We start from the raw sequence: 26972 nt of genomic DNA on the forward strand, positions 1-26972 counted from the left end.
AAGTTAGAATTAAATTAGTTTATAATATATAAATATAATTTTAATAAATAATACGTATATTATAGAATGAGATTATTATAATGTTCGGATATTACCCGGAATAAAAGTTTGTAATCTAGAATAAGAAAAAATTATAATTAGAGTGTATGAGGGCTCAAAAATGATCTGGATGATCATAATTTCCTCTATGTGGACGGTACTGCAGCAATTCACAATCATTACTAAATAAACTTGTCAGTAAGATATTCTAGCGGCATTGGATTAATTCCCATTTCTTAAAGAATAAATTCTTTTAAATAAAATTGGCTTTGTACCCTTGGATGGATGGAAGAAGAGCAATTTGCATTAAAAAAAAACTCTTAAATTAGTTCTGGAATAGCAAGTAAGGACCTTTTTTTACTCATTTAGTCTTAATAAAATTTTAAAAAAATTATTGTGCTCTAAAACTATAGGCAAAGACCATACAAAAATTATACACAAAAAATATGTAAAATGAATACCTTCAATTTATCAAAGTTTCAATAAAAAACAGCTGCACCTCTGAAGGCCAAAGGTTATATAGAAATTAATGTTATAGAGTGAACAATACAAAATAAACTGGATGATAGGTAACTTCCTTGGTGTGTAGGTATTGCTGCAACTCAGAACCATTATTAATCAAACTTAAGTAGCAAGATATTCTAGCATTGGTTTAACTTGGACCGTTAAATTCCCACTTCTCAAAAAGTAGTTTTTTTCTAGAAAAAAAATTTTGACTTTAAGATAAATTTTGACTGTGTAGTAGCAGTCTTCCTGAACACTATTCACTTATCTCAGAAACTGAGAAGAAAACGATGAAAGAAAATAGAAAAAGAAATTTTGATGGTAGTACAAACTGATACTTGAAATTAATAAAAGAAAACCAAAATTTGTACCATATCAGAATCCAGGGAATGAGAACGGCATTATTATAATTTGATGAGTCCACCAAAATGAAAAGAATGAGTAGAGTTACAAAACCAAAGTAACCTCTTGTTCAGCTTTGATACATGATTGAATATGAAAAAATTGAAAGAAAAAAAAAAAGATCGCTTTTGCAAAATATTTGCATTGATACAGAATTTAACAGGGGCACAAATACCCTTGATGCAGTAGTGCACTTCTACCTTTGTACCTTTTTTATCCTCCAAGGACTGGATCACCTCTTCACAGGACTCAGCCAGACAATCATAATAATCGTTTCTGATAATTTACTCACAGGAAAATGAGTCAAATACTGGATAAAAGAATAGGCTAATCCATATTCATCTTGTCTGGCAAGGTTTCGTAGTAGAAGAGAGTGAGCAATTACTGTACCAGATGCCTTGGAAGCCCCATTTACCAGGCAACCTTTATCGTTGAGATAAAGAACTCCACCTCTGGAAAAACAAAATATTTAGAAATTGTCAACTAGAAATGACTCGAGGATAAGCAACGTTCTTGTGAAGTATGAGAAACAAGGTGTCTTGGTATTTAGCACAGAAAACGACCAAAGGAGTATGTGAGATACTGATTATTATTTTCAGCAAATCAATATAAAGAAGAAGGAAAATGACAAGATTACCATGAGAAGAAAGGCCTTTAGAAAAGTATTCTCAGGTACAGAACAATCCATCCAGCCATGGAAAAAACTGCAAAAATATGAACCCAGAATAGAACTGCAGCTGCTTCCTTTCCGCAGCCTCTTAAACTGGCAACTGCTCCTGTAAACCAAAATTAGATACTACAATTAGATAAGAAAATTTCTACCTAGAATAACCTTCAATATTAAGTATATATTCTAACATGATCAGAATTATTTATTAAAGAAAAATAAGAACTTGTCTCTAGCCAACTACTAATCCCACAAATCAGCTAGAATATTTGGTAACCCTTGATTGAAAAGGAGTTGTACAAATTATTTATGTGTGAGACATTTGGTTGTATGAAGTGGGTAAAACAAGCTTCAGATAAAGCATATACCAGAGAGAACGGAAGTCGGCATTGAATGCTGTAGTAGGAGGACAAATTTGAACATTTTATCACCCTTGGGGATGAAACCAAGCTTGTCAGCAATGGTAACAATGCCCAACCCTGCCGGAGGGACCAAGGCCAACCGCCCAAATATAATTGCAGCAGTTGTTCGTAGTCCAAGTCTTTTACTTCCTGCACCTGGACCTGAAAGGCAATGATGAAAGCCAAAGCAAATTACTAGAGAAGTACTCTACATATAGAATGCCAGTTACTGCAACTGTTTCATTAACCATCCTACATGCATCATGTCTCAAGGTACCAACTATCACTTGTAAGAATTTAACCACTAAAAGGCTCACTTGTTGCAAGAATAATTAAAACGTCGTGGTTTTCTTACTCATTGCATCTTACTAGCACAAATGAAAAAGTCATTTCCGAAGATAATGTAGAATCACGAGCTTGTGGTTAATAGGAAATTCTATGCTTATAAATCATAAATATTGCATGAGACCTTCATCAACACAAGGAGATCATAGCCAAGGATATGCTTACAAAAATAGTGGTACAAGGATAATCACAAAGTATGGTCTGAAGGATTAAAAAATATATGTCCAGCTAGGACTCAAACACAGCATCACGGGCAACTTTTGTAAGAGCAGTGGGCAGCACTAAAAATAACAAATAACTCATCCAGTGGTATGAGAAGGTAGAATCCCCCGAATTGATATAAATTGCCACTATAAATTCATAAGACCACATTAAGGAGTTGAAATGGCAGTCTATAGTCCAGCAAAATGAAGGTGACAATCAAAGTCTAGATTAAGTAATAAGATCCATTTAGTAGTAGAAAACAAAAACAAGATTATCTGGTATTGGTAGGGACACCACTTTTCGTCATGTTTATTCTCGTAGGCACAAAAGGACTGCACCCGTAGCCGCTTGGATTAACGGGGATTGTGACCAGTCGCCTTCTAGGGATATTTTTGTCTTTGGTAGTGACTAGTCACCTTCTAGGGCTATTTTCGTCCTTTATCTTTTACTTTATTTTGCCTATATAAAGGCTTGTAATAATTTTTTATGGGTTAATAAATATTTTGAGAGCTTTTGCATATTGAGTGTTTGTTGGTGAATTTCAACGTCGATGGATTCTGATATCCCGATTGGTGAATTCTACGGGTTTGATTATTTTTTCCTACTTCTTCTCAACTCTACAATCGAGACGTTGTCCTACATCAGTTTTGGTATCAGAGCAAATCGTTTCCTAGTTTATGAATGCTCCACCGCCTGGATTCTATGTTGCACCTCATCTTTTCTTCGTCAAATCAATTGCTCCACGAACAACAGATCGCTACGAGATCAGTCGCCCAATAACATTAGGATCCGGATCCGAGTTACGCGAGATCACCCTCAACGAGGAAAAACAATAAACCATTACCATCACCAAATCTCCACACAAGGAGATCATCACAACCTCCCAACTGCTGCACCTCACTGCTGCAGCCCCTGTCGTAGCCGGATCTCTACGACCCTTCTACTCTGTCGTGCCACCATCTCCACCACCACTGCCGCCGCTGCCTTCGCAGCCGCCACTGCCGCTGCCACCGCCACTGTTGTCAGATTACGGCCATCACCGTCACGACTACCATCTTTAGTGAACGTGCGACATTCGAAGGGGTTCATCATTTTCTCGTTCGATGGCACGAGTAACCAGAGTCTGATTGTACGTAGATCACTCACGAGGAGTTATAGCAGCTTGACCCTGACATTTTAGAGTACTATCAGAGCCACCCGACTGGGTCGAGTTTCTTCCACCCCGAGAGAGCTGGTGGGGACACCATTTTTCGTCACGTTTATTCTCGTAGGCACAAAAGGGTTGCACCCATGACCCTTTGACTTAACGAGGGTTGTGACTAGTCACCTTCTAGGGCTATTTTCGTCTTTTGTCTTTTACTTTATTTTGCATATATAAAGGCTTGTAACTATTTTTTATAGGTTAATGAATATTTTGAGAGCTTTTGCATATTGAGTGTTTGTTGGTGGATTCCAACGTCGGTGGATTCTGACACCCTGATTGGTAGATTCCACGGGTTTGATTATTTTTTCCTACTTTTTCTCAACTCTACAATTGAGACGTTGTCCTGCATCAGGTATCCTCTAAACCAATGAGGTTTATGCAGAAAGAAAATTTACTAAATGATCCCAAGGTTCTTTTTAGCTAACTAGGGAGCTTCAATAAAGTATAGAAGAATCATTTAAACTCATTATGCAACATTATTTGGAAGATGACTTCAAGGAGTGGGGAAATTATAGTGCTTCTTTAACTTACCCTTCTTCCATAACCCAAACCTCATCTTGGAGAGACCAAAGCAAGTCAACAGATGACAGGGATAAGGCAATGGGAGGCCTACCCAAGAAGTTGAGAGAGAAAGGAAAGAGAGGTATGAAGTCTCTATGTTTGGATATAATAGAGGATATATATATCAAATTAGTGTTTATGATAACACACAGGTAACGCAGAGACTAAAAAGAAAAGATTGTACTTCGCAAATAATAATAACAAGAAAAGAAAGCGGCCTCTGAAGGACGCAGACGAAGTCTTACTTTAAAATATGTTTAATTCAAGATACCACAAGTACTCCACTAAAACTTACATCTACCAAAGCAGATATTATGAACGTGCATGTGTGTTTATGTGGATATATGCTTGTATAAGCAATAAATCAAGATAGATACACTAATAAGATAAAAGAATCTCAAAAGGAATATTTGATCTTATTCAAAGAAATATTTCTAAAATTTCTAAATTACCATCATCAGTGCCCACAATGAGCCTATGTGTAATGGTTTTACACTTTGACTTTTACTCTCATAGTCATATAATTTTCGTTTTAATTCTTTCTTCCTAATTTTTATATTATCAAATCTTAGATTATACCATGTCAAAGGGTATTTTATTCAAATTGTTCTCTCAGTAGGAATATTTTGATAATCTCATCAGTATGGTTAGTTAATTTTTGTGATGGTAATACGATAGTTTTAGTAGGGTGTTAATTAGATTTTTTTTAGGCAAGGCATGGTCTTTTTAGAAAAAGAGAATGGGGTGTTTGAACATGAAAAGTCCATAATGTAGGGTGTGCTTTGGAATTTTCTTATTTAGTTATTATTATGAGTTAAGGATTTTAAATTTAGTCAAAAGAAAACATGACTATAGACCAAAGATTGAACAGAAAAAACAACAATATTAATCGAAGGAAAGCAAGAGATTACTAACCATCAACAAGGTTACCACCCAAGGCGAGCAAAATGCATGGGATCATGGCTTCCCTGATAATAGGCATCCATCAGTTCAAAAAAGTTTAAAGTTCAATTACAAGTTGATAAAACTAAAGATTCTAAGAACTTCGACACATTGCAACTAAATTTTCCGAGAAAACCATTTCCCAGATATTAAGTCAATTCATGCAAAAATTTTGTTTTAGTCAAAAAGACAAGCATCCATAAGCAAGCTAACTGCCTCTGTTCATAGATTCTAGTTTCACATTAAGAATAGGAACATAGAGCAACAAAAAATAGCAGAATGATTAGTATGTTCAAAATTGGACTGCAGAAAGATAGCCTGACTTCATGCATAAAGAAGAGTTGCACATAACTTGCAATACAAGTCAAACTCCATTCATATATCACCAATTTTCAAGCCTATCATGTATTCAATTTCATTTTACTATTTTAATTATCTCCAACAGAATTACATGAACACCACCATACTGCATTCTCCTTAACTAAAGGAGGTTCCCAGTTCCCACCACCACCTATTGTAGCTAGACATCACGAGCCAATAGAAAAGGAAAATACTCAAAACGCCCCTGTGTGCACGCACATGTGTAGGAAAATGTATATATAGCTTATCCTTGGATCCTTCTCATTCTTAACTAGTTAACAAACTACCCTGACAAAATAGTCCTACAATCAGTGTTTGAAGGTATCAAATTCGTAAAGATGTCTTAAGCAGAAAAGAATTGAATCCATGATCTAGTCATTTCTGTTTATCTGGTTACACTTAGAAGTATCTAATATAGATCCCAGCTGGTAAATAAGATTTTCACATGACATTTATCAGTTACCACTCTGAATAGAAGAACAGATTAACATGCTTGATACAAATATATTAATTGGTTCATATGTGCTCAATGTCAGGAAAAAATAACCCCAATATGTGCAGGTGAGATATGCCAAATCAAAAACCTGAAAACATGAGCTTCAAGTATGAAAATCCTGTCTAACAAACACATGAACTTTAATCAAGTGTAAGTAACAAACTCCCACATATTAATTTTCTTTAATTAAGTCAGTTTGATCCATTTGGTGATGTTAGTAGATATACTATTTGGAGCCTCCAATAATGAGGAAAATTTTCAATATTCCATCCAATAACAAAAGCAGCTGGTATTTTAATAAAAACCAGAAGGGAGAAGTACCCAAGAATGAGACAGCTATCAGTAAAGAAGAAGAATGGAGCATCTTCTGTAAGGATCAAGTGCTTCAGAAATGGAATTGTACCAATGAAAATTGCCAGAATCTGCCACAAGCAAATGAATAAGAATCAGTTAACAGTAGGAAAAAATCAGGCAAGCAGTTTCATGTGTATGGACATGTTATAGATGTCAAATTGGTTTTGGAACCAAAGAAAAGGTTCTGAAACCTAAGCAATCATATACACTGTTTAGATCTTAATCTGTTCTGATTTTACTTACAGATGCAACAATGGGTGGCTGGAAAATCTGCTTTATCTTCAATTTCTCAGCAAAGTAGCATATTCGGCTCATTAACTGCGTTAAAAGGAAAGTCAGTAACATGATAATTTCAAAAATCATAACATTGAAGCAGAAGCTATACCACAGCTATTTGGATTATTAGAATGGTCAATTAGAAGCGAACAAAATCCATGAAATATAGGAAGAACATAAGTCCTATTCAAATCATAGGCACAAGAAAGAAATGCTCACTTGAGCATTAGCAGTTTCAGCAAGCTTAGAAATGTTTTTTCTTAGAAACAATCAAATTTGTAGTTTAAGGCATGAAGAGGCTCTGGCTTGGAGTGTTGTCGAATATTGTTATGATTTATAAGCTTTTTGTCCACAAAAACATATGCAATTGCTCTGCTATAGTTTTCTAGATAAAATTTGATTAAAGAATGAACTTCTTTCCTCCACTAGAGGCATGAACAATTTTAGACTCTACGAATAGCTGACGAATTTAGAGCGATTAGTAAATCAATAGAAAGCGGACGATCTAGCAGTCATGCTCACTATATGATCTCAAATGATAATCAAATATGCATCATTCATTTCTGAATAACATCATATAGTAGAGGCACATACTTTTGCTTTCTTTGAGGACTCGAGACTTCTTGTCTCAATGTCTTCTGAAATTAGCAAGGGCACTTGTTCTGGTGCATTGTTGCTCACAGGTAACTTCATTGGAAGTTTTTCCTCTTCAGTGCCATCGAAGGTTTCACCTGGTGGTGGAGCAAGCATCTGAAACACATAAGTGTATAGGACAATTGCCCCAACCTGCAAAATATAGTTCATAGCAACTCAACTAAATATAATATGAAAAAATGCCTCAGTTATTGTAGTTAATAAGTCGCAAAAACCAGTCTGATAGAGTTATAATAACTAGTGTTGTATTATCACTCAAATGCAAGCTGCAATTTTGTTGTATTGAACTCAAACGTAGAAAAGGAAGATCAATGTGTTCCATATAATAGGAAATATGTTCACATTAAAGAAGTCTCAGTGATAGGACATTTAGCATAATGACATTGCAAGCTGATAGTAAGAAATATTTCAGGCAAACTTCAGAAAAGAAAAAAGTAAGAATTGTCTAGTTCATGAAAGTTCATGGTACAAGGAGCTTTAAAAGAAAAGATATGTAAAGTGCCATATGGCTGATTGGCCTTCAAAACTCAAATTAGAATAATTAACAAATCATACCCATTGACCAAAAGATATGTAGGCATTGCCATCCTGGCTACACTTGCTAGAGTCACCAAATGGATTTGATTTATCCCGACAAAGAGCAGCGATCAGGACAAGAGGTATATTTCCAATGTTCCCTTCATGTGAAATAAACAATTTACATGTCACAAACAAAATACTGACTAATAAAAGAGTCATAAATTCAGTAAAAAGTGGCAAAAGGTATGCACTTTAATGCACATATCAACAGTAAGAAGTCAAACTTTGTTAACATTGTTCAAGACAGATATTGATGATATCCAAGAGAGTAAGGAATTTGACAACCATAAGTTGTGGTGAAAACCCACGTTAAAGAAACACTAGATTAATCAACAACATAAAATAGATAAACTGGACAATAGTGGCTTTAATTAAGTCTGCTAATAGACTAATTTATAATTTAAGAATTGATCTAAGGAAATAATGAGACACTTAGAAGAATAGTTTCATACATGAACTCCGTGAATGAAAAGATTGGAGACTTTTCTATAACTCAGTTAGATGGCCTGTCCTTCTTAAAAAAAACTAGATATTCTAGAGACTGAAAACAAGTAGAAAATCTACAACCTGCTTACAGCTAGAGATCAAATGTAATGACCAATAAGAACTGATTGGATTCTCAACAGCCTGGGGAATGACAGAGATGAGCCCACATGCCAAAGATTTGCCAAGATAAGAATTTTGAGATGTCAAGAGTCCGTTGACTGAAACAGTTGCTGGCAGAAAGAGAACTTACCAATTCCAATATGTATGATGGTGAACTTGAAGTACGGATATGGGGGTTGAACAATCGATGCGACAAGAAGACCTACAAGCGAACCTGATATCGTTCCCAAAATAACATTTACAGGAATAAACCACCTGCACATGCAGAACTCGTTATTCCGGTTCTCTCTACAATCAATCGGGATGTAAAATAAGGAAAATGTGATAACTAAATTACAGAAAATTAAACATTTTTCAGACGACAAGCATCACATTTTATCAGATCAACCAAATTTAGCTTCAAAATCAGGAATATGTAGAAGGCGGCATTCACATCAAAAGATATAAATAACTGAGGGGAAAATGGGAAAAAAGACAAATAGATATGATCGTAAAAGAATTTATATAATCATGAATCAGTAACTTTTTTCTTGCAAGTAGTAAAGGTATAAATAAATCATTAAGCTTACCACTCTATCAACTTTTGCAAGGAAATAGCTCGTCCAAGCTGAGAGAATATCAGACAAGGAAGGAGAAGGGAAAAAACTAGCTGCAACATTGATCGTGAAGAAGAATCAGTAACTTAATACACTGGAAAAGAAATAAAATATTAAAATCTAGCAAAAAAAATCTAAAAAGTTGTTTTCAATCCATGCCGGCTCAATAAGAACCACTGTGATGCTTGCAAGCTTTGATCTGGAAAAATAATGCCTACAACAATTATGTTCCCCTTCTAAAGGTCACTAAGAGAATTGATCTTTCTTCTTATGCATAGAATTGCATTATGGTTTCTCTTTTTGCCCTATAATGAGCACATGAATATCATATAAGACAATAAGCAGTGCCAAGTGTTCATAGCCTCGTATGCCAATAATGTAGTTAAAAGAGATGTTTGCATTAAAAGTCCAATGAAGGTTGTCTTAGTGGATGATTATTTTTTTCAAAGAAAATCTGTCTTTTAGCTGGCAATCACAAGAAGACAGAAGACAGCTACATGCAATTATGCATCAACAATGAAAGACATGCTCATTTACAGAAACATTGCCCAGCCGATATTCACTTTGTACCAGGTAACCATGAACAATTTTAAAGTTTTTAATTTTAAATTTAAGAAAGTAGCAACAATTTTTGAAAGGTTGTCACTTTTTTAAGTTTCAATGAAACAAGGCTCCAGCATGTTAGGCCAAAGAAAAAAAAAACATGAACAATTTTTCTGCAGCTCAGCCGTAAGATTTTTTGTACCATCATACAGAACTCTGACATAAATCCTCCAGTCAAACCCACATGAAACTATAGTCTGGGCCCCACCAACTCTAAAGTAGTTATACGGTACTGGAAAAAAATGCTTTTCTGTATCAAAACAATTGCAGATTTTATATTGTCTTCAATTTGAAGAAAAGAAGAAATAAAAGGACATAAATCTACAAGCACTTTCATAATTGACACTATTGTAATTTTGGTAATTGAATGATGAACCGGAAGACCTATGCGTCTGATGAGACATATTGCCACCCATCATCCCGGTCTGTTCTCCTATCGTATCAGTAATTCATGAAAGAAATATGCATACTCCTTTGGCCTATTAGCTTACCCAAATTTTACAAACTACTTCTCGATTAATTACATGAAAGAAATTTAGGGTAATTTAGGATCAACGGAAGGACCTGCCAATTTAAAAGAAGCAGCAATTTAAAGAATTTTGTTATCAAAATTTTACAATTTTAAATTCACTCTTACCCCGTTAAGAAGCTTTCGACCGTTCGCAGGAAGAATGCTAACATACTTGGAGGCCATAAGAAACCCCATAAAGCACATGGTGAACACCTTTGCAATCGGCAGAACAGCAAACTTCATCGAAGCGAGAACCGATTCCTCACCGCCGCTGCCGGTCTCCATGATAACCTCCATCAAAGATCTCGCCATTGTCCTTCCACTATACTCCACTATCCCAGATCCCCCAAGCCACAATCTTTCGTTCCCAGTAAAAGCAGCTTTGCTCAGATAAATGCGAGCGACGAATTCCTGAAAAGAATGGGAATTAAAACCAATAGCAATCGCATTCCACTAAAAAGGACACTCCAAGATCAGAGAAAGATCGAAGTCAAGCGGAGATCTAACCCAATTCTCCTTCCACTCAACAAAGACGAAGACAGAACGATCTAGATTGGCCAAATGACACGAAAACAAGATAGAAAAACAAAAAACGTACCTTTTTCCAAGATTAAGATATAAAAAGTACTTCTCGATCCCCCGTTCAGATCTGAAACCTCTCAAGACGATGACAAAGATACCCAACAATTTCGCGCAGGGCTCCTCCTCAACTCTCTCCCTCTCTCTCTCTCTCTCTCTCTCTCTCTCTCTCTCTCTCTCTCCCAATCTATCTAACTACCGATAGTTCGAAATCTTAAGACCGTGGAGGTATATAACCCGGAAACTAAAGCGGACGGGATTAACCTCCGAGTTTATCGGAATAACGACTCTGCCAACAAGCGTAACGTGCACTACTAGTGTGGAGGAGAGACAATGCCAAGTGGTACTCGTACCATAGCTTTATCTTTTATTTTCCCAAAAGAAAAAATATAGCTTTATTTAATTACAATCAGCATCATCGAATATTATGACCTAATGATCAAATTTTTTACAACTATATGACATAAGTCCACATTATACTTAATCTTTAGTAATTAAATTTGAGGTACTATTTATTCATTTGAATAAATAAAATTTAGGAGAGGGTTACTTCGGTCAAAAACTTAATCTTAAATTAGATTATGTCACCCTCCACTTCCGCTTCCTTATTTGAGACCTTTACTCATGTGATGGAAGTCAAAAGGTGGAGGAGCATCAAAAGATATTTTTTTTATATAAAAAAAGATATTTTATAAATTATATCTTATATTTTATCTATTTTATGATTCATATTCTGTCTTTTAATGATTTTATAACTCGAACTCTATTTTTTCTCTATAATTTTTGTTTAACACCCTGACGTTATTTTAACCAATTAATATAAATTAAATTACTAAAATACTCTCACCACCACTGAGGCATGAGTAATTTAGGTATTATAACAGAATATTTCTTTGTTGGTATAGATAAAATATATGGTATGAGTTATAAAATTCTCTACAAAAATTTAAAGAGTTTGGATGGAATTAACATTTATTTTTAATTAGTCCCTTAAATTAGTGCCCATTTAGTTGTAGATCTGAAGGCGATGGTTAGGTCCAATTATTGCAATAAAGTATGGAGGAAATTGTTGATAAGATGTCATGCCTTGTCATGACCCACAAGCTGGGTGGGATAAAATAATAGCTATCTAATTATTCCCAATGCTTTGAATTATTGAATTATTGAAGTCTGGACAAATTAACCGTACACTTTGTCTATGTTTCAAAATTGTCTGCTTCTGGGTAGGTTTGTAATTTGAATTTAATAAACTTAATTAATAAAGTAGATATTAATTTTCTTTTTCTTTTTTGTTTTAAGATCTCAGTAATTGAGTTATTCTATCTATGTTTCACGAACTGAGCTTGAGCTGAATTAATTATTCCGGCGGCCCTAATTCTTGGCCATTATTCAGGTTTTGGCGTTGATAGGGATACCGTTATTCCACTTGGAACAAAAGACAGCATAAGATAGAGTGAGAAAGGATAAGAATATCGATAATGATGGATCAAAGGAAGGACTTATTCATGCATTTATAGACAAAAGGTACTGGATGATTGATTTTTTATTGGAGAAATTGGATTAGGTGGGTGCAATAATTATCTTAACCCCCCCTTTTAATTTAGGAATCATAAAAAAAATTTATTTCAAAATAATAGCTAGATATTAAAATAGTTATTATTTTAGAATGTAAATAAGTTTTTCTTTGTTAAGATAAGTAAGGAGGATAAGATGGAAAATTACTAGAGAAATAATTTTCTTAGAAGGGTCATCAAGAAAAGGGCATTGTAAATATGTCTAGTGTACCATAGATATTGGGTTTTTTTTAATGAAGTTTAGCTGATTTGGTCCTTTTTTATTACAAAAAAAATTTCATTCACTTTGAATTTTTTTTAAAAAAATTCTAGAATACAACTTTATGACCGAATAACATCTAAATATCATAATAATCCTATTCAGCCGTATAAATATTATTGTTTAAAATTACATCTTATAAGTTAAATTAACTTAATTACTAATTTATTCTTAATATATATTATATCAATCTACTTTAAATCAAATCAAAATGTATTTATTATAATTTTATAAAAAATAAAATACTTAGTTCTTTTTTTTTACTTTATTTTATATCAAAGATAGTTATTACACTTTAATTCTATAATATTAGTGAACATAGGAATGATTATTCGTAGAATAAATCTCACTTTAATAATAACAAATAAGAATTGTTATTCCAATTTCAACCTATTAATCCACATGTAAATGATGTCAAATGAATAAGGGCAATTCTATAATAGGTTTTTAAATTTATTATTTTTAGCATGAGAAATATATTTTAAAATTAATTATTTTTTATGTGATATAAAGTGAATATAAGAAAAGATGAAAAAAAATTATCTTTTAGGAGGGTATGTAAATTTTTTTTTTTAATTTGGTGCAAAGTAGATTGATGGATAAATATTAATATTAAATTAGTGTGTGATATAAAATATAACTTATTAAATAATATATATATATATATTATAGAATAGATTTATTATAATGAAATAAAGAATTATATTATGACGCAAGGAAAGAAAAACTATTTTGAAGTGATGGGAGCTTTATTATTCAAGCAAACAATGTAATTAAATAGTTAAGCAAAAAACTATAGTATTATTATATCGAACCACTAGCATAAGTAGTTAGGGTTATAATTTCTTAATCAAGAGATTGCGAATTTAAACTCATATATAAACGTAAGATGAAGTAGATATAATAGTTATGATATTTTTTCTATAAGAGAGTTGATCTAGTTGTCTAACATATTTATTATAAAAAGTTAGACACATTGTCCAGTATATAATCTAGGAACTACATGCTCTTAAATTATCAGAAAAATAAAACTATAATTTTATTAAAAATATAATTCATTGAGATAAAAAAAAAAAGTTTGTAAAATATATAAATCATTGAAATAATTACTTAACCATTATACGATTTCTTATGCAATACTAATCTATGTTATATTTACTAAAACTCATTAGATAAATCCCTAACTTATATTAAATAAATGCTAATTCCGATGATTTTATTTATAGCTCAGGTAATGCAGCGTCAATTGGAAGTCACCTATTTAGACAAATAAATTTGCAAGTGACCTATTTAGGTAAATCACATACTTTTTCTTTTCTTTTTTTGATTAGTGAGAGCTGAGCATTTAGCTAAGGTTTTACATCCGGGCCATTTTATTGCCTATTTTATCATAATACAAAATAGTCCATAGCTCTAGAGGGATCAAATATGAAATACTTCAAACTCTTCCCAAAACTGATTGTCTACCTAGTTTGGCTAACCAATCAGCTGCTCTGTTTCTTTCTCTATACATGGGGAGGAACTTAATCTTCTTGAAATACGACAGCATATTGAAACAGTTATGAACTACCCCTTTATTCACCACAGACAGTTGTCCTCACCTCTGAATATCTTGACTACTGATATTGCATCAATTTCAACAATTACCTACTCCCATCTCCCATAAGCTTCTCTTAACCTTGCTTGCAACGCCCAGACTTCATTGTAGCTAGCTGAGTCCGCAATAATTAGTTTCGCTGTCGTCTGTAGAATGGTACCATTCTCATCATGTATGATAAAGCTAGCCTTGCCCTGATACTCTCCTGCTTTCCGAGATCCATCAACATTGATTTTAACCCAACCCTCCGAAGGGCATTCCCATCGGACGTTAATATTATCATTCTTCAATCTCGCAAAAAATTTTCTATCTTTCAAGTAGTTCTGAGTTAGCATAGCTGCCTTACTAGCCACAGCCCACGCTGTTGCGCTCTTTCCTTGAAAAATTATTTGATTACGTTCTTTCCAAATTGACTTCACCGTTATATCCAACTTCTGATCCGGCTCCCACTTTTGATCTAACCAGTCTGGTTCAGCCATGAAGCTTTGACCTCTACTCATCTTAACCAGTTCTGCACAACAAGCCCATACTTCTGTGGCGAACCGGCATGTGCAGAAGAGGTGTGTGGCCGATTCCGGTAAATGGCATACTTAAAAACAAAACTAATTTGGCAATTTTGCTCCATAGTAGATGTTGGCCCATGGGTCGGCCCAATTACATCTTATACACGTCTGCAGCGGATCTTCTACAGCCTCGAGAGCATAAATTTCCTGCTCCATGATACGTTCCTTGGTTGGCTCACAAAAGCAGATAAGAAGGTTTAAACTTAGTATTTGATCTTTGAGGGACCAATCAAAGACTCTTATCTTGGCTGTGTATGTGTGTGTCGACAAGGATATTTACATTAAAAACTACCATCTTTTGCTCACATTTCTTACTATTCTTTAATAAATTCTTCATTCATATGCCACCCTTTTGTTCTTGCTTGGCTATTTCAATCAAAGCTACCCAAAGTTACTATTATTCATTAATGCTTTATTTATGTTATTGAGCTACAAAACAAAGATCAGGTCAGTGAATGCTCCCAAACACTCGGCAGAAATAGGCCGTTCTCCAATTATTGAAACCCATAGGTTCATTCGTTTTCAAAAGAAAAGAACAAATTTGTTCTTTTATCATTTCATTTCCTTCCTTCCTTTTCAATTACATTCTTCCATCTCACTGCAGGGAAGCAAGGGGTCAATAGAGAAGTTTATTACCATTGAGGTCAGAAGTTTTAAGTTCAATTCCAATCAAATAATATTTATTATGAACAAATTGTTTGTTTATTTGGTGGCTTGCTTTGCCAACTCAGCTTAATTTGGAGGAGAAATTCGACAGCTTGGAATAATTATTTAGTGGCACAACGACTTGAAATTTAAATTAAATATTAAATACCTTTGTATCAAGAGAAAATTAGGTAATTTTACATGGCTCATATCTAGCATTTGACCTCTTGAATGATTATATTAAAAAAAATTTTACTGGAATGATTTGCCCTTCTCTTTCTTATTCATAGCAATGAGATTAGCAATTTCTGATGTGAGTTTTTGGACTTCACTGATAGTTTTTGGACCTCAAATCTTGCAAATGATTTGATGGATTAGTTGATAAATAGAAATTAACCTAATTTCTTGTGGCATCTTTATCTACGAAGTGCACGAGATAGAGAGGAATAAGATGCATGCACTTGATTAACAAATGAAGATGGATAGTGATGAGTAGTGCCACTTTGATATCCAATCACCATAAGAAAAGATCAAATCAAAGAAATAAATAGTGTTCATAACATTGACTGCGCTAAAATAAGTGAATGTTAGCATCAAAGACTGTTCGCAAATAGTTTGATTCCACTCATTCTAACATACAACTAGTTCTGAATTTCTATATCTTTTCAGCATGAAGCCTTGATCTTATGAGTTTGGATTAATTTGAATAACTTGTAGCGTTTCAAGAGAGGCCACACCAGTGAGAAGAGTGAAGATATACAAGTTAGTTTAATTGAAAAGAGCAAATAGGATCCAAGAATTATAAACCATAAGCACATGCTTGAAGGCAATTACTACCTTGATTCCTTGTTTGAGACTTGATGTAGATCCTATGATGTACTTAACCCAGCTCAGGCCAGCTACAAGTGGACCAAAGTGGTTGGAGATGAGATGAGCAGTGGCATTAAATGCCACATGTGCTCATGTCAGGCTTTGCTCTTCAGACGCATCCAATTCAACAACATCTCAGATCTTTGAACAAGAAGAGACCTCTGAGAAATTCTTGTACAAATAAATTAAGACATGAGTACATCTTCTGAAGGACCAACTTGGCACAATTTGATGCAAACTTTTGTCAAGAAAATTTACAAAGTTGTACACTTTTGGCTCTTATTAGGAGTAGAGTGTGAGTAGCCCTTCATTAAGTGGTGGGGGTTCTTAACTTTTAGAAAAGAATTATAAAAAAAAGACTTTGTTGCTGTCTTTGAAGCTTTCAGACAGAGCAATTGGCATAAACTAAAGAGCTAGATTGAAGTTAGCTTTCTTATCCATCTGACCTTATTCAATTAAACTAGTTAATCAAGTTGCTAATAGCCATAAGCACATGTACTAGCTTCTTGTAATATATATATGAGAGTTGAGAGTTTGATGAATGTGGTCCCTTTCAGTGCTACTCACCCTTATCTATATTATGATACAAGACTTGAAGCTAGTATTCTACTATGGATGCCTTGTCCTTTTCTATTGAAAATAGTGCTATATAGTCCACATATGATATCAACAACACTTGAAGGAAGAGAAGCAACTACAAGTGAGAGAGAGAGAGAGAGTAGAGAAAGAGAGATGGATATAGGGGTTAAGTCTTTGCTTAGTTTGTGCCTGATTGGTGTCTGTTGCTTGGCCTTATACTTCTACAAGATTATCTGGTCAGTCCCTGAAAGGATCCGAAAGCAACTAAGGCGGCAAGGGATCGACGGCCCTCCGCCGTCATTCCCTTACGGAAATCTTCTCGACATGAAGAGGCTCGTCGTGGCGGCCGCAGCCAAAGGTGGAGGAAGAAGAAGAAGAAGAAGAAGAGGAGGAGGAGGAGGAGGAGGAGAAGTTATACAGCATGACTACAGGTCTTCTGTGTTTCCTCACTATGAGCAATGGAGGAATGAGTATGGTATGAATCTTTCTAACCTCAATCTTCCTTAGTTTCAAAGGAACACTAGTATTGTAGAGAATAAGGAATAGAACATGTAGACTTATATTTGCTCTATTGACTAGTTGTTAGAATTGTTTAAGCTGTAGATGGCAATGGTTTTTGCACTATTCATTGGAGGATTAATTAATGAGGTTTAATTACATTTGAGACTAAATAATTTGCATTAAAACAATTGATGTGGTTTTGTTACATATACTTTTGTCCGCATGATCGGATTATATATGATTTTATGTGCACGATGGTCATGGTACATAGGCATGCATGGGCATGCATCTCTCTCCTGCTTCATTCGCAGGAGATCCTCTGCAACACCCAACTGTTAGTTCCTGTAGCAAATTAGGAGATGCCAAATAAGGGAGCGTAGGAAATAGGTGCAGCCGGATCTGCGGGGGATCGGTGCGGATGATGCAAATCCCATGTTTGGCGGGATATATATATATATATATATATATATATATATATACATCTCAAAGATACCATGAATGGTCGTTCTCATGAGCATGGGGGTCTCATTAACTAGGGTTTTGCCCCCACCCCGAATCATATGAATCTTGATAGCAAGGGACCGATTACCAAATTAGCCCTAAACTTAATGCTCAAATTATAAATGTCAACTAATTCAATTGAACCTATCAGTGATTTATTTGAATAAACAGCTTTATTTTTTAGATGAAATTATGATAAATTCAGCTAAGGTTGATTTTTTTTTTCTTTTTGTTTGTATAAATCGCTATTGAGATCAACAATTTTCATATTAGTATTTTACTGACGGCTGCAGTGAAATAGATATATTTTAATATTAAGTTTGAGGTGTTAGCAGGCTTCACAGTCTGTTATCTATCATCTGTTAATACATAGGGCGTACACGAGGCTGCGTGTTAAAGACATAATATACATTATTATTCAATTACCTAAACAATGAAATGAAATTATGTAAAGTACTCTCAGACCTATAATGAAATGTAATAATTTGGCAGTAGATCTCTCATCACTTCCAATTTGCAAAAGGGAAGTACCACATGTGTAACATATGATCATGCATGCCACTTTAAGTGTCAAGTAGTTAAAAACTGCTGGGCACTTTGTTTTTTGATTCATTGTATTGTGCTCTTTCAAGTACTTGCCAAGATTGCGCAGCTTAGACTACTCAGTTCCTTACAAAAGAGATGGGCCTACAAAAAAATGTTAAAAAGGAGGTAGTTTATCTTCTTCTTTTTCAAATATTTTTGGACCCTACTAGGGTTTTTGGATTATGACCCACTTCAACATACATATAAATATACATATATATCATGATTTTATTTATTCTTTTTTCTGTGTGTGTGTCTCTCTCTCTCTCTCTGTAGGTCCAGTGTTCTCATATAGAATGGGTAACATAGTTATGTTACATGTGAGCCAGCCAGAGGTGGTGAGGGACATCAGTCTGTGTGTGTCTCTGGATCTGGGGAAGGGCAGCTACCTGAAGAAGACCCATGAGCCTTTATTTGGCCAAGGCATCCTCAAGTCCAATGGGGAGACTTGGGCCCACCAAAGGAAGATCATAGCACCTGAGTTCTTTTTGGACAAGGTTAAGGTAAATGCCCTATAAAAACACTTAGACTTTGGTTTCCAGGCATATAATTTTTATTTTGCTTATAGAGAAATTAAAATTTTAATAGTGGCCTAATTAAACTGCTGGTGAGATTTTTAATCTTGTAGATGGTAATCAATCTATCATTTTAGTTGCCTTTCTTTCTATATAGAGTTAATATATTTTTAACTCATCTGTCTTCTTCCAACAAAAATTATTTTTTCTCTCAACTTTTTTTTTTGGTGTCACTAGCAAGGTATCTAATACTGCAGTCATTTCCCTTTTTTTTTTGAAAAAATAAAAATAAAAATAGTTATCAAATTATTATTCTTCTCTCAAAAAGTAAAAATAAAAATAAAAATAAATATAGTTATCAAATTAATGCAGCCCAAGTAATTTTTCACATATAATGCAGGGCATGATGGATTTGATGATAGATTGTACATACCCATTACTGAAAGCATGGGAGGATAAAGTTGAGCAGAATGGAGGAATAGTGGAGATGAAGATTGATGATGATCTGAGAACCTACTCTGCTGATATAATTTCTAGAGCTTGTTTTGGGAGCAGCTATGTCAAAGGAAAGGAGATCTTTATGAAGCTTAGAGCTCTACAGAGGGTTGTCTCTAAACCTAATATGTTTGCTGAAATTACTGGCTTCAGGTTCATTCCTCCTTATTCCTTCTCCTCTCTTATTATAATTTCTCTAAGAAAAGATATATATATATTTCAATCACAATTATCATCTTAACATTGCTAATAGTTTGTCTTAGGGGGTATATGTCAACTTATTTATGATACGAATTAAATTATTAATAAAGGAGTTCAATTTAGAGGTGATAGTTAGATTAAATATTAATTTTTTAAAAAAAATTTGGGAATTTAATATGTCCCAACTAAACCTAGCTATCTATATCACTCGAATTCGAACTCGAAAAATTTTAACCGTTAATTAACTCCAGATGGAGCAGTTTTAAAAGGTATACATACAAATACTAAATTAAGAGGGGGGGGCACGAGTAAATAGAGGATTTTTGAAGGGTATATATGCACACATACACACCAAAAAAAAACCCTATGTTATAAAGGGCCATTTCTTAGGGTCTTTGTATCATCTATTATGGCAGATACCTTCCGACGAAGCGGAACCGAGAGGCGTGGAGACTGAACAGAGAAATCCACTCCCTGATACTAAAAATAGTAAAGGAGAGTGAAAGAGGAGGGGAGAAGAACTTACTGCACGCAATCCTACGCAACGCGAGCGGCGACGAGATGGGGAAAGCTGATAGGTTCGTAGTCGACAATTGCAAGAGCATATACTTCGCGGGCCACGAGACCACCGCGGTGACCGCAACGTGGAGCCTCATGCTGCTCGGGTTGCATCCCGAGTGGCAAGCTCGCGTGCGCGAGGAGGTGGTCGACTTGACCGCCGGTGGCCGCCCGCCGGATGCTCGATCGCTGCACAAGATGAAGGCGGTAAGTTCTTACATTTCACTACTTCACGCCCCGCCCCGTCTTCTTTTTACTATTTCTATTTCGATCCTTACTCTCTTCTTCTTTTAAAAAAAAAAACTAAATTAGAGTGAAAAATTACAATTAACACCTTATATTTTAGCTCTATTATAAATAAAGTCGTGGGACGAAATAAAAGGTTTAAGATATGTTTTTCTTTTCTCATTTCAAATGATATTTTTATTTATCTTTTCCCTAAATTATCATTATCTCTTTCTTGTCGTATGAATTTTAATATTAAATATAAATAGTTTTGGATTTATATATAGTTAGAGAATGGTTTTATTTCTAAATTATTTTGAATAACCTTAGATTATATTTGTCTAACGAAATGTAAGGCTCTATTTATAAATAATAATAATAATAATAATAATAATAAAAAGAGAGTTGTTTGTAATTTTCTCTAACATAAAAATTTTAAAATTACTCCCTTTGTTCACAAATCGGAGAGGATCTGGATTCTTGATGCAAAATCACACTGGCCCAATAATGCAAAATTATGGGTAAACATGCAAGGAAGGCCTAATGGGTTTATATCTGAAGATACCACTAGTAACTCTTCTTCCATATCTAACTTCCGCATCTATTTCAACTGCAGCTAACCATGGTGATCCAGGAGACACTCCGGCTATACCCGCCGGGAGCGTTTGTGTCGCGGGAGACCCTCCAGGAGATGAAGTTCGGTGGCATCCACATCCCGAAAGGCGTCAACGTCTATGTCCCGGTCTCGACGCTGCACCATGATCCTAAAATCTGGGGAGAGGACGTCGACGAGTTCAATCCAGCGAGGTTCGCCAATGGAGTCATCGGAGCTTGCCAGCTTCCGCACATGTACTTGCCGTTCGGGGCAGGGACTCGGACTTGCCTTGGCCAAAACTTCGCCATGGTTGAGCTAAAAATTGTTCTGTCACTCATCCTATCAAAGTTTCAATTCACTCTATCACCAAAATATCATCACTCTCCTGCCCTGAGATTGATAGTGGAACCTGAATTTGGAGTGGATCTCATAATGAAGAAGGTAGAACCAAAATTTGATCAACAAATGGAAATGAAAACTAGTTGAGCTGATATGTGCAACATTTTACATCTTGATATAGCAATATCATTTTTTTCACTATAACTTGTTGCAGTTTTGGAGAATATTTTCAGTACCTAAGAACAAACTGATGCAAAATTTTATCCCAAATTTGTAACTCAAGACAACAAAGTGACAGCATTATTTGTCTTAAATCCATCCAAATTCAAATGCACTTCCACCTTAACATATCTAACAGTTCTTTCTGTTTCAAAACATGTCTGGACATCAAGCAATATCTTGAATCAAACTGAGAAAAAACTTGCTCCTACAAAACAATATTTGCATGAAAATAGGAAAAATCTCCTGAATGATCTTCTCGTAATGACAAAAATGCCAAATTATCTATGTATATCCTACCACAAGGGCAAGGCAGACTTCTTTCCTCGCTTATCGTTGCATTTCCTCGAGTGATTAAGTAAATAATTAGTTTCATTCTGTGAGAAAATAGATTGAACACAGAGCTTCAAGCTAAAGAAACTACACCTCCTAAATCAGCCTGAAATCAGCTTCACAACAATAATAATAGCATTGAGAACTATCAACGGCATTCTCAGATACTGGGTGGCATATATAAGCCCAATGAATTGGCCTTTCAATGATTTTGTTTGGCCATTTCCTGAAACTTCAGAGAAACTCCATCCCCTGGGAGCAAGAAAGCGGTCCTCATTTAAAATTGCCAAAGCATTTGCAAGAAGAAGTATTCCTTCTAGCAATGTCCACAACCCCATACCTGCATGATATGCTTTTATTATTTCATCATTGTCGCAGCTGATCTTGATCAAATCAAAAGTTCCAATCTCAACAGTATTAGATGATTGTATGAATAAATTCTTAAGTGCAGGCATAATTTTGATTTTCAAAAGTTGGTAAGCAAGTGCCCCAATAACAAAAGAGAGTACCTAACTAGCTGCTAAAATGTCTCTCCTAATTAAACATTTTGGACATATAAAAAAAGTTTAACAAACAAAAACAAATGGAAACAGAAAATACAGTAAAGGGCACCAAGAGGAAAATACATTGGAAAAAAATCATATTACAGAATAATGTCATTCTAACTAGTCAATATAAAAATTCAGTAAATATGCCTTGATCTCATTTAATGCATGGGCACTATCCTAATTGAAGTTCCAAGTCAGACTTTCAGGCAATATACTATACAAAATTGGAATAGGCATACAATTAAAGCAGAAGTTCTGAAGACTGCAAGTTATAAAAAATTGATCTTGAAAAAACAGCAATGCAAATAAGGGAAGTACCATACAAGCCAAATATCTTAATGAACATATAAAAGGTACGGCAAAAATAGCATGTCAAAAAAAAAAAAAAAAAGTATATCTTTGCATTACAGAGAGAAACACCAGTGATACAAGAAGATGTTAAATCTATTTATAAATCATAGATCATCATGTTGAAACTTGAAAGTCAGAGCAAACACTAGTATAGTAAGCTGGAACATTCCTAAGGCATATCATAGTGATACTTGACATAGATTATCCACAATATTTGTACTCCTAAAACTAACTAAAATAGTTCGCTGACTATTTATAAACAACAACAAGATAGCATGCCAATCTGTTATTATATGGCATGTGATGATGTGATACTTGACATAGATTATCCACAATATTTGTACTCCTAAAACTAACTAAAATAGTTCGCTGACTATTTATAAACAACAACAAGATAGCATGCCAATCTGTTATTATATGGCATGTGATGATGTGAAGATCATCAGTAAGAAACTGCCATTTAACTGTTGGCAACTTGTAGGATTACACTCCAATCAACATGATGATTATGTTTGTATTTGTATTAAATTATAATATCGTCTGATAAGCAAGATAAAAAGAAAAATGGTTGCATCATATCTTACTGGAAAAGTCTGAAGTGCTTCAAATTGATAGAGATGCTCACAATTATCTGATTATGTAATAGTATAATAATTACCTAGATTTTTAAGGTCCTACATTCTCTTTCAATGGTAGATGACTTTACAGGACAGGGTTATTCAACAATGATTTATCAGAATCAGAAAGAATAAAAGATTAACAGTATGGTATGCCCTAAAGTATACATGCCAATTCGATGACAAGTTTTATGCAAAGTTATATAAACTAAAGCAAGACGTAGATTATCTTTTTTTTTTGTTGAAAAAAGTTCGTAGACAGATAATTCATTAAGCTTCAAATAGAGGTTACAATATGATACATAATAAAAGAAGGGGAGATAGAATAATCCTGAAACAAGCCCCGCTCTTAGCTGAATTACATGCTGACCAACAATTAATCCAGTGTATCAATATGTAATATACTAGTACTAATGCAGAAAATAAAACGGAGGGGATAAGACATCGGTCCTAGAACAAGCCTCCCTCTTGGTCTACTAAGACTGTTCTCCAAAGAAGAACCAGCTGCATGAGATTAGGACTCAAAGCGTTTCTCGACAAAGGGTCGGCGTCCTATGACTTTCACTGGCCAAAATAGACCCAACACTCATAGAGGCCGGCCAAACCATCCGAACAAACTCCGATCATGACACCAAGCCAGATTCGACCCCTAATGGAACCCTACTTAACAGCGGCTAACACTGCAGGAGGGCCCAATAATACGGCAAGACTACCACCTAACTACTGCCATGGCGAATCGGCAAGGAGAGGGCAGCGAGGGAGATCGGCAAAGTTAGAGGCGAAGGAGGTCTAGAGTAGGAGAAGAAGGAGGTGTCGGGCTTGGGCTAGGCAGCTCGGCACTGCCACCCACTCATTCGGCTAGCGGGAGAAAGCCTCTCCCCTCCCCTAGCGCACCGGCTAGAGGAGGGGAGAGGAGGGGAGAGGAGGGGAGAGGAGGGAAGGTCAGCGAAAATAACCCCTCACGTGAGGGGGAGAAAAAGGCGACCGAACCCTATCAGAGCAGACATAGATTATCTTGTGATGACCACAATCTAGATTCTATCTCTTGCTCAACAACACCACAGTTATGAGAAAATTAGATTCATGCTCCTTTCATATTGGCAAATCCCTCCCAAATTCTTTCTTTTTGCAATATTATTGTTGGATGAATTGCCCTTCTGATCCTCATGAAATTGACCTCTAATTTTTTTCAAATTCAATATTAAGTCCCACCCAAGGCTGTACATTCCAATGCTAATTGCTATAACCTTCTCCTAGCAGCAAGAAAACACCTTCTGCATTATTTAAACAGCATTCTAAAGTTCTTTGAAAATTAATAACAAGAAAAGTCTAGCTCCAAACTGTTATATTTCTGCCAAACTCCCCTGGACACCTATAGCTTTATGCCAGTAAATCTGATCACCGTCTTCATCCCTATAGACTTGCAAGCTAAGAAGGTCACAACTAGAAAACACCCTAAGGAGAACTTCAAAGAAAAACATAAAACCTTTGATGTTGTCAGGTTGATCTTTCAAAAAGTAGAAACCATGACTGGAAACTAAAATACTTCCAACTAGGTAAAAATAGAAAACTAGAAAAGTAAAATGCCCCGTAAGCAATTTGTAGTAAATCAAACATAGTCCTCATCAAATCGATTGATGTGAGTTACATTCAAAATTCACAGCAACAATTCATAGTACATAGCTTAAAGGTTCCCAATGTAATTCAATCCAGCAAACACAAAACTTTACCTGCGGAAGACCCAATCAAGATCATAGGCGGTGCTCAGAAAAGAAAAGAAAGAAAATTTGAGTGAGTTGAATCCAATCTAAAGAATCTTGACATTATTTCCGAAATAGGAGGCAAAGTTGGACGAATTGAATCGAGATCTTTCTAGGTCGGGCCAAAACGAAACGAATTGTTTGTAAGTTGAATTGGTTTTGGAGCAAAAGAAACTTCTAAGTTGAAATAGATTATAGAACTATAAATTGGTTGATTGGGTCGGTGATGCTTACCTCGATTGGATTCTTAGAGAAAAGAAGAGAAGTAATCTCGCCTCGCCTTCCGCCTTCCGCCTTCCGCCTTCGCCTTCACCTTCGCCTCCAGTCTAATGCACCGTCTCCGTCGTCTAACATTGGGGGATTTCGTAGTCATTGGTTTAGGGTAAGTTTTACGGTAAACTCCGCTTCTTTCCTAATTTTCTAAAACGCCTCTCTCTTTCTCGATCTAATTTGAAATTTAAACTTAAAATATGTTTCAAAGAAATAGAATGTTCATTTGTTCTGCCGTTAGTTTTGAGGAAAAATAGACTGTCTTTAGGAAACTATATTATTAATGAGAAATTACACCCTATGTAGTTTTATTTGAGCAACTTCACCAGTTGCAGTTAGTTATATTCATTAAAAATAAATTTCTATATAATTAGATAAAAATTTTAATACATCTAAAATAATACTAATAAAATTTCAAATAATAAGGATTTGTTAAATATACTAAATATATGTATATTTTTATTATATTGTTATAATTTGAAATTTAATAGATATTATTTTAAATACATTCAAAAGCTTAACCAATTATCTCTAATAACTATCTTTAAATTTAACTTATAAATTAGTCAAATATGTTGAATAGGATAAAGTGATACAAATGAAATTATACGCAGAGCTAAAGTAACTAAAGGTCATAAAATAGAGCGTCATGGATACTAAAAGCAAAGTATATAATGCTCTTTTGGGTCATTTGTATGAAAAATCAAACATGATTTCGATCATGCAGTCACTTTTCTATTTGTTTTACTTGGCACAACTAGTTAGACTCATTTCTATAGTAAATAAAGAATTTCTAAGCCAAGATTGATCTCTGAGATGATCAGAGGAGCTTAAGTTTATGGTTGCAAACTGACCGAGCTTGATTGGGCCTATGTATGATCAAGTTCAGCTCAAAATTAATTTCAAGCCTCAGTATGGTGTTCAACCTCAGTTTCATGGAATTCTAACGCCAGCCCAGTTTGAGCTCGAGCCGTGAAAAGTCGGTAGACGTCGAAGGCCACAGGTTCGCCAACGGAGTCACTGGAGCTTGTCAGCTTCCACACATGTACTTGCCGTCGGCCGGGGACTCTGGACTAGCATCAGGCAAAATTTCAGCATGGTTGGGAAAAAGATAGTTCTGCCGTGCATCCTGTCAAAGTTTCAATTCACTGTCACCAAAGTATAATCACACTCCTGCTCTCAGATTGATAGTGAAACCTGAATTTGGAGTAGATCTCATAAAGAAGAAGATAGCACCAAAGTTTAATCAACATATGGAAAAGAAAACTACTTGAGCTGATATGTACATCATTTTACATCTTGAAATAGCAACCAAGTTTTCACAACAACTTGTAGCAGTTTTCGAGTATATTTCCAATACCCAACAATAACCTGAATTTGTGACTCAAG

The 26972-nt window shown here is 34.9% G+C and overlaps 3 protein-coding genes across 6 annotated transcripts; 1 reads left to right on the forward strand and 2 right to left on the reverse strand.

The window, feature by feature from the left end:
* Positions 1–924: 924 nt before the first annotated feature.
* Positions 925–11091, reverse strand: LOC140791260 (protein PIN-LIKES 6-like). Of its 2 annotated transcripts, XR_012109544.1 has the most exons (13): positions 10903–11091; positions 10431–10715; positions 9164–9243; positions 8725–8849; positions 7965–8086; positions 7350–7541; positions 6723–6797; positions 6447–6547; positions 5243–5295; positions 1981–2175; positions 1583–1721; positions 1336–1397; positions 1088–1221 (listed from the first exon to the last, which is right to left on the reverse strand). XR_012109544.1 is itself a non-coding variant. In XM_073141731.1 (12 exons), exons 2-11 carry the CDS (start codon positions 10614–10616, stop codon positions 1600–1602), a joined length of 1251 nt encoding a protein of 416 aa, XP_072997832.1. In that variant the 5' UTR covers positions 10617–10715; positions 10903–11091; the 3' UTR covers positions 925–1397; positions 1583–1599. The 2 variants fall into 2 exon arrangements, 1 of the variants encoding a protein (XP_072997832.1); XM_073141731.1 differs by having other exon boundaries at positions 925–1397.
* Positions 11092–17019: 5928 nt separating this feature from the next.
* On the forward strand, positions 17020–21692 carry LOC140790038 (cytochrome P450 714B2-like). Its single transcript, XM_073139944.1, has 5 exons — positions 17020–17445; positions 18834–19060; positions 19473–19720; positions 20185–20533; positions 21168–21692. The coding sequence occupies exons 1-5, from the start codon at positions 17052–17054 to the stop codon at positions 21630–21632; spliced, it is 1683 nt and encodes a 560-aa protein (XP_072996045.1). The 5' UTR covers positions 17020–17051; the 3' UTR covers positions 21633–21692.
* On the reverse strand, positions 20957–25731 carry LOC140790039 (uncharacterized). 3 transcript variants are annotated; one of them, XR_012109306.1, is made up of 3 exons: positions 25548–25727; positions 22005–22377; positions 20957–21555 (listed from the first exon to the last, which is right to left on the reverse strand). XR_012109306.1 is itself a non-coding variant. In XM_073139945.1 (3 exons), exon 2 carries the CDS (start codon positions 22373–22375, stop codon positions 22139–22141), a length of 237 nt encoding a protein of 78 aa, XP_072996046.1. In that variant the 5' UTR covers positions 22376–22377; positions 25548–25731; the 3' UTR covers positions 20957–21555; positions 22131–22138. The 3 variants fall into 3 exon arrangements, 1 of the variants encoding a protein (XP_072996046.1); XM_073139945.1 differs by having other exon boundaries at positions 22131–22377; positions 25548–25731; XR_012109305.1 differs by lacking the exon at positions 20957–21555 and adding an exon at positions 21789–21912.
* Positions 25732–26972: the final 1241 nt, after the last annotated feature.

This window comes from Typha latifolia, chromosome 6 (genome assembly GCF_019914945.1).
Source record: "Typha latifolia isolate L0001 chromosome 6, TyphaL0001v2, whole genome shotgun sequence".
NCBI lineage: Eukaryota > Viridiplantae > Streptophyta > Magnoliopsida > Poales > Typhaceae > Typha > Typha latifolia.